General features: G+C 39.5%; 1 protein-coding gene across 7 annotated transcripts in view; it reads right to left on the reverse strand.

The window, feature by feature from the left end:
• Cnot1 (CCR4-NOT transcription complex subunit 1) overlaps positions 1-14,043 on the reverse strand; it is an 80,657-nt gene that overhangs the window by 11,200 nt on the left and 55,414 nt on the right. For 4 of the 7 annotated variants that reach the window (XM_042672849.1, XM_042672846.1, XM_042672847.1 and 1 more), the window contains exons 27-38: positions 13,869-13,946; positions 13,519-13,696; positions 11,853-11,983; positions 9,340-9,636; positions 8,082-8,222; positions 7,882-7,986; positions 7,180-7,299; positions 5,248-5,439; positions 4,168-4,310; positions 3,893-4,001; positions 3,634-3,803; positions 2,768-3,020 (exon numbers count right to left, since the gene is read on the reverse strand). In XM_042672849.1, coding sequence (XP_042528783.1) covers positions 2,768-3,020; positions 3,634-3,803; positions 3,893-4,001; positions 4,168-4,310; positions 5,248-5,439; positions 7,180-7,299; positions 7,882-7,986; positions 8,082-8,222; positions 9,340-9,636; positions 11,853-11,983; positions 13,519-13,696; positions 13,869-13,946 — 1,917 coding nt within the window. The remainder of the gene's footprint in view (positions 1-2,767; positions 3,021-3,633; positions 3,804-3,892; positions 4,002-4,167; positions 4,311-5,247; positions 5,440-7,179; positions 7,300-7,881; positions 7,987-8,081; positions 8,223-9,339; positions 9,637-11,852; positions 11,984-13,518; positions 13,697-13,868; positions 13,947-14,043) is intronic. The other 3 variants (XM_042672851.1, XM_042672852.1, XM_042672850.1) reach the window with 1 other exon arrangement.

Raw genomic sequence — 14,043 nt, forward strand, 5'->3', positions numbered from 1 at the left:
AGTTTGAGGCCAGTCCACGCAAAAAACATTTTCAAGGAAAAGTCTAGGAGGTAATACATGCCTATCCTTCACAGCAATAATGGGGAGCATAAAGAGGGCTGCAGCCCAGGCCAGCTTGGGTAGAAAGCAAGACACTATCTCAAAATAACCAGAACAGCCACGTGCTGGTGGCTCATGCCTGCAATCCTAACTACTCAGGATGCTGAAACTGAGAGGATCAAATTGTAAAGCCAGCAATGCCTCAACTGCTTACAGTGCTAGCCAAGCAAGCCTAACACAAAGCCTTGAATATCTAATATGCGCGAAGGCATGGAATACAACACAGAGCAAAAGGAACCACAGAAGTGTGATACATTCTTTCTCAAGAAAATTACAACGAGAGCAAACAACGCAACAGGAAGAGCTGAGACAGAAGCCACATCCATACCCATGAAATAGCAATGATCACAAAACCCAGTTGATTTAAAAATTTTCCACTCAGATATGTCAAAACTAAAAATGTTCAGTAAAAGCTTTTCAATAGGATGTTTTAAAGATTTTTTTAGTAGAGAAATAGTTTACTAATTTTATCATTTATCTTGAAAAGCAAATGCAGTATATAGCAACTTCTAGAATTCAAATCAGATCTTATCACTGACATGTATTTGAAAATAGATCCAAATTAACAATCTTTCTCTAACAACCCAAGTTTTGGGTTCAGCTGAGAGAAATGTTAATAAGCAGATATATTACCCTGAACAACTATAATATTTATAATACTTGTTATTATAATGTTATAACATTTAAAAAGAAATTCAAAGGCCAATTCAAGATAGAGGGGGTGAACTTGACTGGAATATAGTCAATGTGTGAATGTAATGTGTCAATGTGTGCAAATGTAACAATAACTCTCCTCTGCTCCCATATAAGTAATATAAGCTAATTTTTAAAGTCATTTCAAGGGCAAGGGTTATCATTTATTACCATGAGGACACAATAACTATTGTTTTTATACCATGAAGTTCCTGAAAGCAGTCAATGATAACCAAAAGTAGAGTACTAAATGGTACTATGGCTATCTTCCTGTATTTTCTTCTGTTCATCCTATTTATTTATTACTCTTGCAACACCAGGGGCTTGATTCCATATACTTGAACTCAAACTCCAATTTTGCATCAACATTTTTTAGGGGTGGAGAAGAGGGGGGAGACTTATTGTGGGTTTGAGCACTGAGCCTGTGCTGTGTGCATCAATATTTTTTAGGGGTGGGGAAGAGGGGGGAGACTTATTGTGGGTTTGAGCACTGAGCCTGTGCTGTGTCCCTGAGCTCCTTTTGCTTAAGGCTAGCATTCTACAACTTTGAATCACAGCGCCAATTTCAGTTTCTGGTTGTTAATTGGAGATAAGAGACTCAACAAACTTTCCTGCTCAGGCTGGCTTTGAACTGTGATCCTCAGATCTCAGCATCCTGAGTAGCTAGATTTATTGGCATGAGCCACCAGTACCCGAAACATCAAAAGATTTTTAAAGTCTGAGAACTGGACTTGAACTCAGTACCTAATGCTTTCACTCACTGACTAGCAGTCTACCACTTGAGCCATGCCTTCAAGCCTCTATTTGCATTAAATTTAATGAGCAGGAAAACTGAAGGCTGTTTTGTTTTTTTGTGTGTGTGTCAGTCGTGGGGCTTGAACTCTGGGCTTGGGCGCTCAGCTCAAAGTGAGCTCTCTACTGCTTGAGCCACAGCATCACTTCTGGTTTTCTAGTGGTTTGTTGGAGATAAGAGTTTCACAGACTTTCCTGTCCAGGCTGGCTTAGAACTGTGACCCTCAGATCTCAGCCTCCTGAGTAGCTAGGATTACAGGCGTGAACCACTGGTGCCCAGCTCTGAACGCTGTTTTCTAAGAGTATACTGCTATTTTTCGGTAGCCAGCTACTAAAATTAGCAAACATAATAATACGATACACTATTTAAGTGTTTAAGTTTTTTTTTTTTTTTTTTTGGGTACAGTTGTGGGGCCTGAACTCTGGGTCTGGGCGCTGTCCCTCAGCTCTTCAGCTCAAGGCTAGCGCCTTACCACTTGAGCCACAGCGCCACTTCCGGCTTTTTTCTTATGTGGTGCTGAGGAATTGAACCCAGGGCCTCAGGCATGCAAGGCAAGCACTCTACCACTGAGCCACCTTCCCAGCCCAGTGTTTAAGTTTTTAATTTTGTTCTTTTTTGTTGTTGTTGTTGGTTTGTTGTTGTTGGCTTGAACTTGGGGCCTGGGCCTGTCCTTGAGCTCTTTTGCCCAAGGCCAGCACTCTAATCACTTTGAGCCACAGCTCCACTTCCAGTTTTTGAGTGGTTAATTGGAGATAAAAGTCACAATGGGACTTTTCTAACATCTCAGTAGCTAGGATTTCAGGTGTGAGCTACCAGTGGCAACTATTGTATCTTTTAAACATAATCTGTAAGAATCTTATTAGCTTATAACCTATCATTACTGATTATCCTGCCAATAAAATTATTTTTTCACCTTTATTATTCAACCCATTATTATATAACCCATTGTATATTGCCTCTGTGCAAGTGGAATGTGATAAATAGGACTAATGTGAGCTCAGGGAATGCAAACTTCACTGTTTTGATCAATGCTAAGAAAACACAGGCTGTATGAATTTAAAAGAGCACGATGGTCTTGTATTTTTGGCTTGCATGAGTATGGAGGTAACTGATCACAAGTATATAATGCTGAGCTTTAATACTGGAGGTATCACACCCTACTTAATGTTGAATAAAAAGCACCTTTCTTTCCAAAAGCTCTACCTGTCCAACAAACGCAGAGAAAGCTTTGGTACTGTCACGGCCAGCTGCTGCTGAATGGTAGAGATTCACCCATTCCCTTAGAAGATACTCTGCCTTCTCCCTCAGGCCTGGAGGGTCATCATACTCTGAGGCTTGAGAGATCCCAGAATGCATCATAAAGTTGGGGCCTCCGTGAGCACGATCAATCATTGCTTCATAGTTGGATCGTACTACTTCCATCAGCTGGGGCAATCTAATATGGTAAATCCAGAGTGAAAATCAGTCTACTCACAGTTGTAATTTCAGATACAGTTGGACAACTTAATTACTTAACAGAAACAACACTTCATCACTTCAGCATTTCCAGTCTCTTTGTATCTACCTACTTATGAGAACATAATATATACAAATGACTTGGCTTTAGTTAAGCTACTTCACCAAAAACTTATCCACTGAAGCGAAGCTGATAGCCAATTAATAAGTAATCCATTTACTGCTTATCTTTCATTCACTGCTGTACTTTTAAATTTTTCAACAGCTGTTTGAGAATTTGCTTCCATTTTATTTTAAAAACAGGCCTAGAAAGGTTAAGTCTATTTGCCTAAAATTAGCAACTTTTTAAGTGGCAAAACCAAGGCAGAAGAGGATTCTGACACCAACTTAGAAGTCACTACATACTATTCTATACCAGAAAGACCTGGCAGTTAGTTAAGCTTTCATATTTCCAAAGGCAATATAAGGCCTAACTGAAGTTATACACTATTGATAAAGCAGTTATAAGTAATACTAATAAGTCTGTACATTCATTTCTAAATCTTTCAGGAGAATGCTGAATACACAGGGTTATCAAAGTATTTCATCCTCACCCTTCTGGAGCATTGCCTCTGGAATGAGCATTAATCCTCATGAGAGTTTCAATGGTGTGAAACAGATCTGCCTCAGTAACATGGGCAACACTCCTTTCATCCACCAGCAGGATTTTTACCAACTGCATAGCAAATGCCACGGCCATGTAGTTTAGACCATTCTCCATTGACTGGCAACACAGAAAACACAATATAAGAGAGAAAACAGATGAAAACACTTCCTGACTTCTTTGGTCAGCTAAAGTAAATTCTTCCATACCTGAGCTAGGTGAAGGTCATACTGTTGCATGTTTACCAAATGATTTCGTATTAACAACTCCACTGCCTCCACATTGTATTTATATTCATCTCGACATTCAATTAGGCACCTAAGAAAAGTGAGGATTTTACTCAGATTCCAAACCATACTATATAAAACAAAAAAGATTCATTTTATTTGGTGGAAATTTGTTTCAATTAGGAATGACTTAGTTTCTAAACAGCTGGAAGGCTGGGGGTGTAGCTTAGTGGTAAAACATGAAGGCCCTCACCAACCTTGTGATCTGTTTGTTGCACCATGGAGATCCATATGCCCTGCCATCCTGCAGAGCTTTGAGTACTAAGAGGTGGCACTCTCGGTAACGCAGCAGTAGGTCAGCATCAGCACCACTTGTGGCATCTAATAAGCCCTCAACAGCCTATGGACAAAACAAAAGTGTTTAGAACAGTACCCAGCTCAATTAGGAAAGCTAGACACCAAACCTCAATGAGAATATCCACTTTCTACAGTTTCAAAATGGCTATCTCTGTAAGAAGTATTTAAAGGCACTTTTGCTGGACTAGAGAAAATCCTGGCGTAACTGCTTCCATTTTTTATGCATCTTTGTTCTAAATCTTTGCAGTTCCCTTGCAATCACCTTGGAGTTGAGGAAGGACAGGACTTACCATTCATCAACAACTTTAGTAGGACCTAAAGAACAATACAATTTCCTCAGGACTGATCAACCATCAGGTAATACCAAACTTCTCCAGAACTCTTCCCAAAACAAAGGCCCAAGATAATGGTCATCCAGGCCCAATTTGTGACAAGGACTCATAACTGTGCATACTTCTTTGCCCGTGTCCATTTAAATATATACTCATGTTGATACCCTGAAGGTGGCTTAAAATTTATTTAAGTGTTGTCTCCCCATGGCTGCCATGTAACAAATCTGCTTACTCTATTTAGTGGACTTAACAGCTGGAAATAAGATTCACTCTCAGTTCTACCTGAGTTTTCCACTGTCTTTAGCCTCTTCATAGTCTAAATACAAGGCTCTACCCACACCCAGAACCATTCCTCAAACACATGACAATTTTTCCATCAAACCTTCAAGCTGTCCTTCAGAGATCATTCAATAATCTTATTTCCAAGAAAATGTTCTCTTAAGGTAAAAAAAAAATTTCCCTTTGTCATAACTATATTCTTCTACCCAAGACAAAATAAAACAAAAACAAAAAACACCTACTTATACAGCTCTAGGTAATTTTATTTAGTCTTAACAATAATTTCCTAAGTATGTAGACAAGGGTGCAGGTAACTCAAAATCTACAAACCTAGTTTTTCTTCTTCTATAAGCAATATCAAGAACCAACCTTCTGGAGTAATCCAAGAGCAGCTATAGCATCCCGAGAATTCCGTGATAACACTACAACTTCCAAAAGACTTCGAAGAGCCTGGGCTTGAGGGTTCATAGCCAAAGTTGGTGGTATAGCATGTAAGTGCTGCTCCAGTTCTGTAATGCACTTATCATAAATTTGAGCTACATCATCTGTTGCCCAAGCTTGCTGTGTTACAGAAGGAAATAGTTAAGAAAAAAAAAATTAGGGTTTTTTTTCATTAAAGGTCTGTAAGCTTGTTTGCTCCCTTTACTTTGTTGTTGTTGTTGTAGGAATGAGCCACTGGCACCCAGCTGCTCTTTTTGCTTTTTCATCAAAACAGAGAGGGCCTTTTCCAGGCTTGCTTCCTGAGCTATGAAATGCTATGAAGTAGAGTGGTACAAGGCAAGCTGAGGAGTAGGGATGTTTGAGAACAGAAAGCTGGCAGGTACCACATAATCAAGCAATCAAATTATAGCATCAATGAAAAGACTGAGGAGGACACAATAAAAAAAAAAAATTCTTACCAAAAAATAAAAGACTTTACGCCATTGGTGGCATAAAGTAAGTACAGTTTAAGACTGTGTTCTAAGTCCTGAAAATTACAGTACTCAGAGCAACTGCCAAAGCTTGGCTAAACATAGCAAGAACACTATATCAGTGATATTCCTTATCGTAAGTGTATACACTATACACCGGAAGGTTTGAGATGTAGAACAGTGGTAGTGGTTGGTTGCCTGGCATACTCTAGGTGGGTCATCAGCATGACATACACAAAGTAATAGCTGTGGGCTAGAAAGGTGGGTCAGTGATAAGAGTGCTTGTCTTGTATGTATGAGGCCCTGGGTTCAATTCCTCAGCACCACAAAAGCACAAAAAGCTGGAAGTGGCACTGTGGCTCAAGCACTAGCCTTGTGCTGAAGAACAGCACCCAGGCCCAGAGTTTAGGCCCCACAACCCACCAAAGGAAAACAAACAATAAAAACAAAAAACAAACAAAAATTTAAAAGCCCACAAAGTAATAGCTGTAATAATGGTATGGTACTGGTAGGAATATAAATACAAAACATTAAGTATAGTCATGAGAACACACTGACAAAACTCAAATCAGGCCATTCTAGAAAATAGCTTGTTTATAATCTTCAAAAGTGGCAAGGATGAGAAAGATGAGGAATTTAGAGATTTCTAAAAAATAACACCTAAATGAAATGTGTGGTCTTCAAACAGGTCTTCTATAAAACATTACCTGACAACTTGGTAAAAAGTCATTGAGGACTTAGATGGGAATAAAGTGTTGAATTTCCTGATTTTAATGCTTATATTATGGTCAGAGAACATTTCTGTAATATAAATGAGACAAATACAGTAGCATGTACTTGGAATATTAGAAGAGAGGAGGATGAAAGGGTGTGTTTTCAACTTATGTGTGTAAATTACATGCAAATTTTTAGAAAATCCATTACAAAAGAGAAACAGGCAGTCAAATTTCCTCTAACTCATCAGAACATTTAAGTCAGATAAGTTTCATGGATTTAACTACGCAAACCAAAAATCCTAAATATAAGCTAGATGTTAGTGGTTATTTGGGAAGCTAAGATCTCAGGATCTCAGTTCAAAGACATACCAAGCAGACAAGTCATGAAACTTTTATCTCTAATTAACTAGTAAAATGCCAGACTGGAGGTATAGCTCAAGGAGTAGAGAATCAGCTCTGCATGAAAAAGCTGAGCAAGAGCCTAAGTTCAAGCCCCAGTATAGCTTACAAACAAAACCAACAACTCTATATGTCACTGTAGCTGATACAAAGAGTACAATAACTATAATCATGTTCTCCCTGTAACTTAAGCTTCCAGGAATAGTGATATATTAGCTGATACATTTAGATAACACTTCACAAACACCCAATTTAATCCAAGTGAAGTATTTTACCTTCATGGGCTGAGCTAAAAATCCTGTAGGCTGACTTAGGTCATTTGTAGGCAAGAAGCCAGGCACATTTCGTGCGAACTCTTCATAAACAGCCAGCTGCTTTGGGTCCACACCACCAACCTTAAAAAAGAAAAGCCTAATTTAACAGAATCCATAAAATCAGAGTAAAAGTTTTTGAAAGCTGATGTTTGAACAGGGGTGGGTCCAAGAGTTCTGACAAAAGCCATCATAACTATATATGGTGGGCATAAACTGATGGCCACAACAGTGCAGAAGAGGGTTTCCCATTTCCTTCTCAAGAGTACCCTCACTTATAAAGTCACTGAAGATTGTCTCAGATAAGGCCATGAAATTCTCCCTTGGTGCCAAGAAATAGTATTAGATCCCTCATCATCATGTTGGGAGCAATAAGCAACTGTCAATAAAAGCATAAATATCAGAACATATGTCGAGAGAAGTCCAAGTTGGGAAACAAAAGTGAAAGCTTAGAGGCACAGCTTTCATGACTGTGGAATGGAAGAGCCAAGGCTAGTTCTGTGCCTGTTCCACAGGCACTTTTAAAATGAAAGTGCTACTAGGATAAGACGCTCTCTCAGAAACATTTAGTCCTACTGTCCAGGTATCCGTGAACAGATCCAGCCAATACTAACAAACTGGGTACAGGGGAAGGCTGCATGAACAGAGAATGCCCCAAGTTCTCACTTTCAGCCTGATCTGTTCTGGCATCCGCTCAGCTTGGTATGTTAATACAACAGGATCACAGTATCTTCGCCCTTCTTGCCTAGCATGTTTTCTCAGCTCAAATTCCTGGAAATAAAAAAAAGTCACTGAGGTTCTTGTTATGAGGCATTTTCTTAAATTACCAAAACACCTCCAGCCAAAAGAAAATGATATGTACTTACAGTTGCTAATCTCTTGTCCATCTCTGGGCCTGCTTTTTCTACTGCAGTCTTCTGAATAAAACAACAAGCTAATTCACAATTGTCCTGAGCTAATTGAGCAGCTGCTTGGTCCATCATTTCTCTTTGTTGTGGGGATGCAGTCTATTTGGTACAGAAAAATAGGAAAGAAAAATGTTCAAGTTGGATAATGGGGAATGTGATACATTCAATGAATAAATTTCAATTTTTGTGATAGTTATGAATGAGCTGTGACACTAAACATTTTATTGGTTATGAACATGGTTAACAATATGAAAACAGAAACTTAGCAAACAAAAGAATTATTTCCCATGACATCTGAGACTCAAAAATACTCCCAGTTGTTTTTACCAAAATGTGCTATGATAATGTATGCAAAATAAAATCACTTCAAAACATTCTTTAAGCCCAGTGTCAGTGGCTCACGCCTGTAATGCTAGCTACTCAGGAGGCTGAGATCTAAGGATCACGTTTCAAAGCCAGCCCAGGCAGGAAAGTCCATAACTCTTTATTTCCAATAAACCATTCAGAAAACCAGAAGTGGCACTGTGGCTCAAGTGGTAGAGCGCTAGCCTTAAGCTGAAAAGCTGAGGGACAGAGCCCAGGCCCAGAGTACAAGCCCCATGACCGGCAAAAAAACATTCTTTACTGTCCTACTCCAACTACTTTAAATATATTTTAAGACTATGAGGTTGCTGGGCACTACTGGTGGCTCGTCTGTAATCCTACCTGCTCAAGAGGCTGTGATTTGAGAACCATGGTTCAAAGCCAGCCTAAGCAGAAAATTTGTGAGAGTGATTCTCTTTGATTAACCAGCAAAAAGCCAGAAGAGATGTGGTAGCAAACCAGCTTAAGCAAATAAGTGTGAGACCCTGAGTTTTAGCTCTAATACTGGCATACACACACAGAACAAGACCAAAAAACAGTTAAAAAGTAATTCTCAGGGCCAAAGGCAAAGAAAATTCTGGAAGTTAAGTAGTGAGTTTTGGGGGTTTTGTAAGTCATGGGGCTTGAATTCAGGGCCTGGGAACTGTCCCTGAGCACTCTTACTCAAGGCTAGCACTTTACCACTTTCAACCACAGTGTCACTCCTGGTTTTCTGGTGTTTAAATAGAGGTAAGTCTCATTGACTTTTCTGCCCAGGTTGGCTTTTAACAGCCTCCTGAGTAGCTAGGATTACAGGTGTGAGCACCAGTGCCTGGCAGAAAACAGTTTTATACCAAATAAATAACCAACTTACCCGAAGAGCTGAGGCAAAACTGTTTTTTAGGTTTGTAGATATGCTCATCAGCAAAGGTTCCCTGCAAGTAATCATAGCCATCCCAGCGGTCAAGTTACGCATCATGTGATGCGCTGCTATTCGCATTCGAGATTCCTCCGAATCCAGGGCAAAATCTTTCCTGACTATTTGCTCACAAGTAGTCATGGCGATCTTAATTGACCGATCCACCACAGGATGAACCAGTTCCTGGACAGCCCGTTCGATTGCTTGACGCACACACTGTTTCAACTGTGGATGGGCCTGGAACAAGGGAATCTGGCACACAAACATAAAGAAAGTCAACTGCTTGTTTAAATAAGGCAATTCAATTTTTATTAGCAATCACACAATTCTGGAATTACTTCAAAGTTAACAGAAGCTACATATTTCTACTAAATCAACAAATTAAGCAAGGAAAATGTCAAGAAACATTATATAGAGGAAAAAGTATTTAGTTAGCGTAGCCTGTGAGCCGTGATAGTATTTTTGCTTTTTTTAAATGAAGTTACATCTAACAGGCAAATGATTAAAATATGTATTATGTGCTACAGACATAACTTGCTGAGTTACAATTATAGATAGCTAAAGTACATGTTACAAAGCACTTCTTGATTAGCTCAAAAAACTAATATTGCTACACAAATAGTTCCTGAAATTAGAAACCTTTTACAGCGCCCACTAAAAGACTTTCTGATCTTCTATCTCGGGAATAAGCAATGCCCTACATTCACTAGGGTATCTTTTTTTTTTTTTGGTGGGGCCTATTCTGGGGCTTAAACTCAGGGCCTGGGCACTGTCTCTGAGCTAGTTTTTGCTCAAGCAAAAGCTCATAGTGGCACTCTGCCATTATGAGTCACAGCGCCACTTCCAGATTTTTCTGTTTATGTGGTACTGAGGGGTATTGAACCCAGGGCTTCAGGCATGCTAGGCAAGCACTCTACCACTAAGCCACAGTCTAGCCCCAGAATTTTTAAAACTCATAATGAACACCAATTATTCAAACACTGGGCAAAATTCAAAGAGGAATCATGGGGATACTGTTACTACACCTACAGAAGGGAGAACAGGGGAAAAGTTAATGATTTCTTTTGCACATGCTAATTGTAGCAAGACCAGGACAACATGTAAAGAAAAACTGCCAAGTCCTTTTTTTTTTTGGCCGGTCCAGGGGCTTAAACTCAAGGCCTGTACTCTGTCCCTGAGCATCTCTGTGTTCAAAGCTAGCACTCTAACATTTCAGACACAGCACCACTTCTGGATTTTTCTGCTTATGTGGTACGGAGGAATCAAACCCAGGGATTCATGCATGCTAGGCAAACATTCTACCACCAAGCCACATTCCCAGTCCCAAGTCTTCAATACAAAAGTACTCCTTTTTCTGTGAACATTTTATGTTTGTGAAAATCCAATAGTGAGAACTCCAACCACATGGTTATGAATTAAACAAATGTTAAGCTGGGTGTAATAGGACATATAATTATAGCACTTATGAAGCTGAGACAAAGAGGGTGGTAAGTTTAAAGCCAGCCTGGGCTTAATCTTGCCTCAAAAAAAAAAAAAAGAAAAAAGGAGAATTAAGCAGAACAGACTGTGGACAACAAACAATAACAGCCTTGGATATACAGACCAAATACTAAGCAGGGCTGGGAAGGTGGCTCAGTGGTAGAGCGCTTGCCTTGCATGCCTGAGGCCCTGGGTTTGATTCCTCAGCACCACATAAGCAAAAAGAAAAAAAAAAAGAAAAAAGAAAAAAACTAAACATAAAAAAGGAAATTTATAAGACATTATTTGAATTTAGATTTGACAGCCTTTTAGAAACAAGCCAACATAACGTAACTAAAAGAACTAAATCCCACTTCATGACACTGGCCTGGAAATTTTATATACTAAGATCAGCTTGCTTCTGGCTATTTGTCCCTCCATCCCAAAAAAAGTCTAATACAGGCCAAAGTGAGGTTAATGAAAGTAAAAGCAAAAGGCTATGACATACATTAGGGCTCTTTTGACCTGTGTAAGGTAAACCTGAGATTGTGACTTTCTTTTTCTTTTTTGGGTCGGGTCATGGGGGCCTGAACTCTGGGCCTGGGCGCTGTCCCTCAGCTCTTCAGCTCAAGGCTTGCGCTCTACCACTTGAGCCACAGCACCACTTCCGGCTTTTTTCTTTTTGCTTATGTGGTGCTGAGGAATCGAACCCAGGGCCTCATGCATGCAAGGCAAGCACTCTACCACTGAGCCACCTTCCCAGCCCACGATTGTGATTTTCTTACCATGACTTAATTACCATGAGTTGGGATAAGAATAGCATTAATTATTTATTTACACCAATTCTAAGAGCAAGGAAAAAAAATTCCAACTATACTACATAGCCTTTACAGATCTAACTTGTTAACAGTAATGCAGAGAATAGAAGGAAGAGGAAGGGAAGGTGACCAAATAGTTAACTTTGTCACAAACTAGTAATTAATAGGGAGGATGGAATAGTGTTTACTTACTGTTGGGTTTAGAGTAATGTGTGGTGCCAGCCCTGCAAGGGAATAGACATTGATGTCATGGTAGCTGTACTGTGGCTGTGGTGGAACTGTGGCTGTACAAGTAGTGCTGGTAGCTGGTGTTGTAGAAGTTGCTAAATGTAAAGGTTAAAAAGAGCATATTTGTTTATTTTTATAATAAAAGATATTAACCTCTCATCTAAGTCTGGTTATCTAATGAAACAAACCGATTTATGTCTTACCAAGTGACATTTAGGTCTCACCTTTCTCATTCTGAAAAAAATTCTGGTGGGGCACTGGTGGCTCACATCTATAAATCCTAGCTACGTAAGAGGCTGACATCTAAGAATCATGGTTTAAAGCTAGAGACTTACGTCCAATAACGTACCAAGAAGCCAGAAGTGAAGCTGTGGCTAATGGCAGAGTACCAGCCTTGAGTGAAAAAGCTCAGAGATAGTACCCCATACCCTGAGTTCAAGTTCCATTACTGACACCAAAGGGGGAAAAAAGTAAATTCTGTTATTCTATTTAAGATGGAATGGGCTGGAAAGGTGGCTTAGTGGTAGAGTGCTTGCCTTGCATGCATGAGGCCCTGGGTTCGATTCCTCAGCACCACATAAGCAGAAGGGGGGAAAAAAAAGCCCCAAGTGGTGCTGTGGCTCAAGTGGTAGAGCGCAAGCCTTGAGCTGAAGAGCTGAGGGACAGCGTCCAGGCCCAGAGTGCAGGCCCATGACTGGACCCAAAAAAAAAAAAAAAGATGTGAACAAAGTATGTACCCCTTTGTTAGTGGTAGTGCCTCATAGCACAGAAATCAATTGAAGGGCCAAACTACATTAGGTGACCCAAGCTTTATCAGTTTGGTTTGTACTACAGGGGTCTACTTCCACCTAGTCTCTTCTTAGGTTTAGCTAAAGATTCCTAGCTGCAGAAGAAAACAGGCTGGTTTATTCTACCCCAAATTTCACACCAATCAACATCTTGGTGTCCAGTCACAACAGTCCTATTCTCTCTTTTCTTTGTTTGGTGGTGGTGGGATTAAACTGGGGCCTAGGTGTTGTCTCTGAGCTTTTTTGCTCTGAGCTTTTTTTGCTCTCTATCACTCTGAGCCACAATTTCCCTTCCCTTTTTTTTTGGTTTGTTTTTGTTTTTCTGAGTAGCTAACTGAATGTAAGAGTTTCATAGGAACTTTTCTGTCCAGGATGGCTTCCAATCATGATCCTCAGATCTCACCCACGTGAGTAGGTAGGATTACAGGTGTGAACCACTGGCGCTTGGCCAATGATGCTATTTTTAATGAAGATAAATAATGTTCTGCCAGCACTTGTATCTGGTACGTATGTGCCATCTGGTAAACCGTGGTTCTGAGGGACAAAGCAGTCTATCTTGTCATGCAAATATTTATAAAACTTCAAGAGAAGAGATAGACTAGGTGAAGGCTCATAGAACAGTTAAGCCACATTTAGCTACAATTTTAGCATAGATTTCTAGGATGGAATGTAGTAAGGTCAGACTATATGTAGAAATAACTTTTTCTTAATTCAGAAGGCTTACAAAAATGTACATAACATGCCAACACACTATTGCAGTAATTATAATTTGCTACATACATTGGGATATACCATTTAAAAATGAAAACACTCTGGTTAAAAAAACTGATTGTCACCCTTACTTGTTGTTGTGATTGGAGGGAGTTCTTCTGGCTGCTTGACATCTTTCTTTGGAGCAGAAAGTTGCTCATCTAAATTTTTCAGGCGATCTTTATCTTTTAATAGGTTTCCAGGTTTCAGCTCATTGATGTCTAATGCAAGGTTCTTGCAGAGCACCTCAATTTCAAACTTCAAGTTTAACTGCATTAAGGCCAGTATTTTAATTAGAACTTTAGAATGAAAAGTTTAGTTTTACTGACAGCATACTCTACTCTCAATCTAGCTAATAACTCCAAATAGTCTGCCTTTACTGTAAATTTCAGTAACATAAAGGCAGAGATTGTTCCAAAGGATGAAACAGCATTACATTTACCTTTAAGTCATGTTCCTGGTGTAGCTCTGCCAATACATTCATAATGGCCATTGTCCAGGGGTTTGGTGGCCTAAAAACCTGAAGAAATTTGACAATGTTAAGCTGGCTCCAAAAATCAACCTTCAGTGTAAAATGGTTAAACATTTAATGCTTACAACTATATAAAATTCTTAAC

This window comes from Dipodomys spectabilis, unplaced genomic scaffold (assembly GCF_019054845.1).
Source record: "Dipodomys spectabilis isolate Male_0828 unplaced genomic scaffold, ASM1905484v1 ptg000773l, whole genome shotgun sequence".
Lineage (NCBI taxonomy): Eukaryota > Metazoa > Chordata > Mammalia > Rodentia > Heteromyidae > Dipodomys > Dipodomys spectabilis.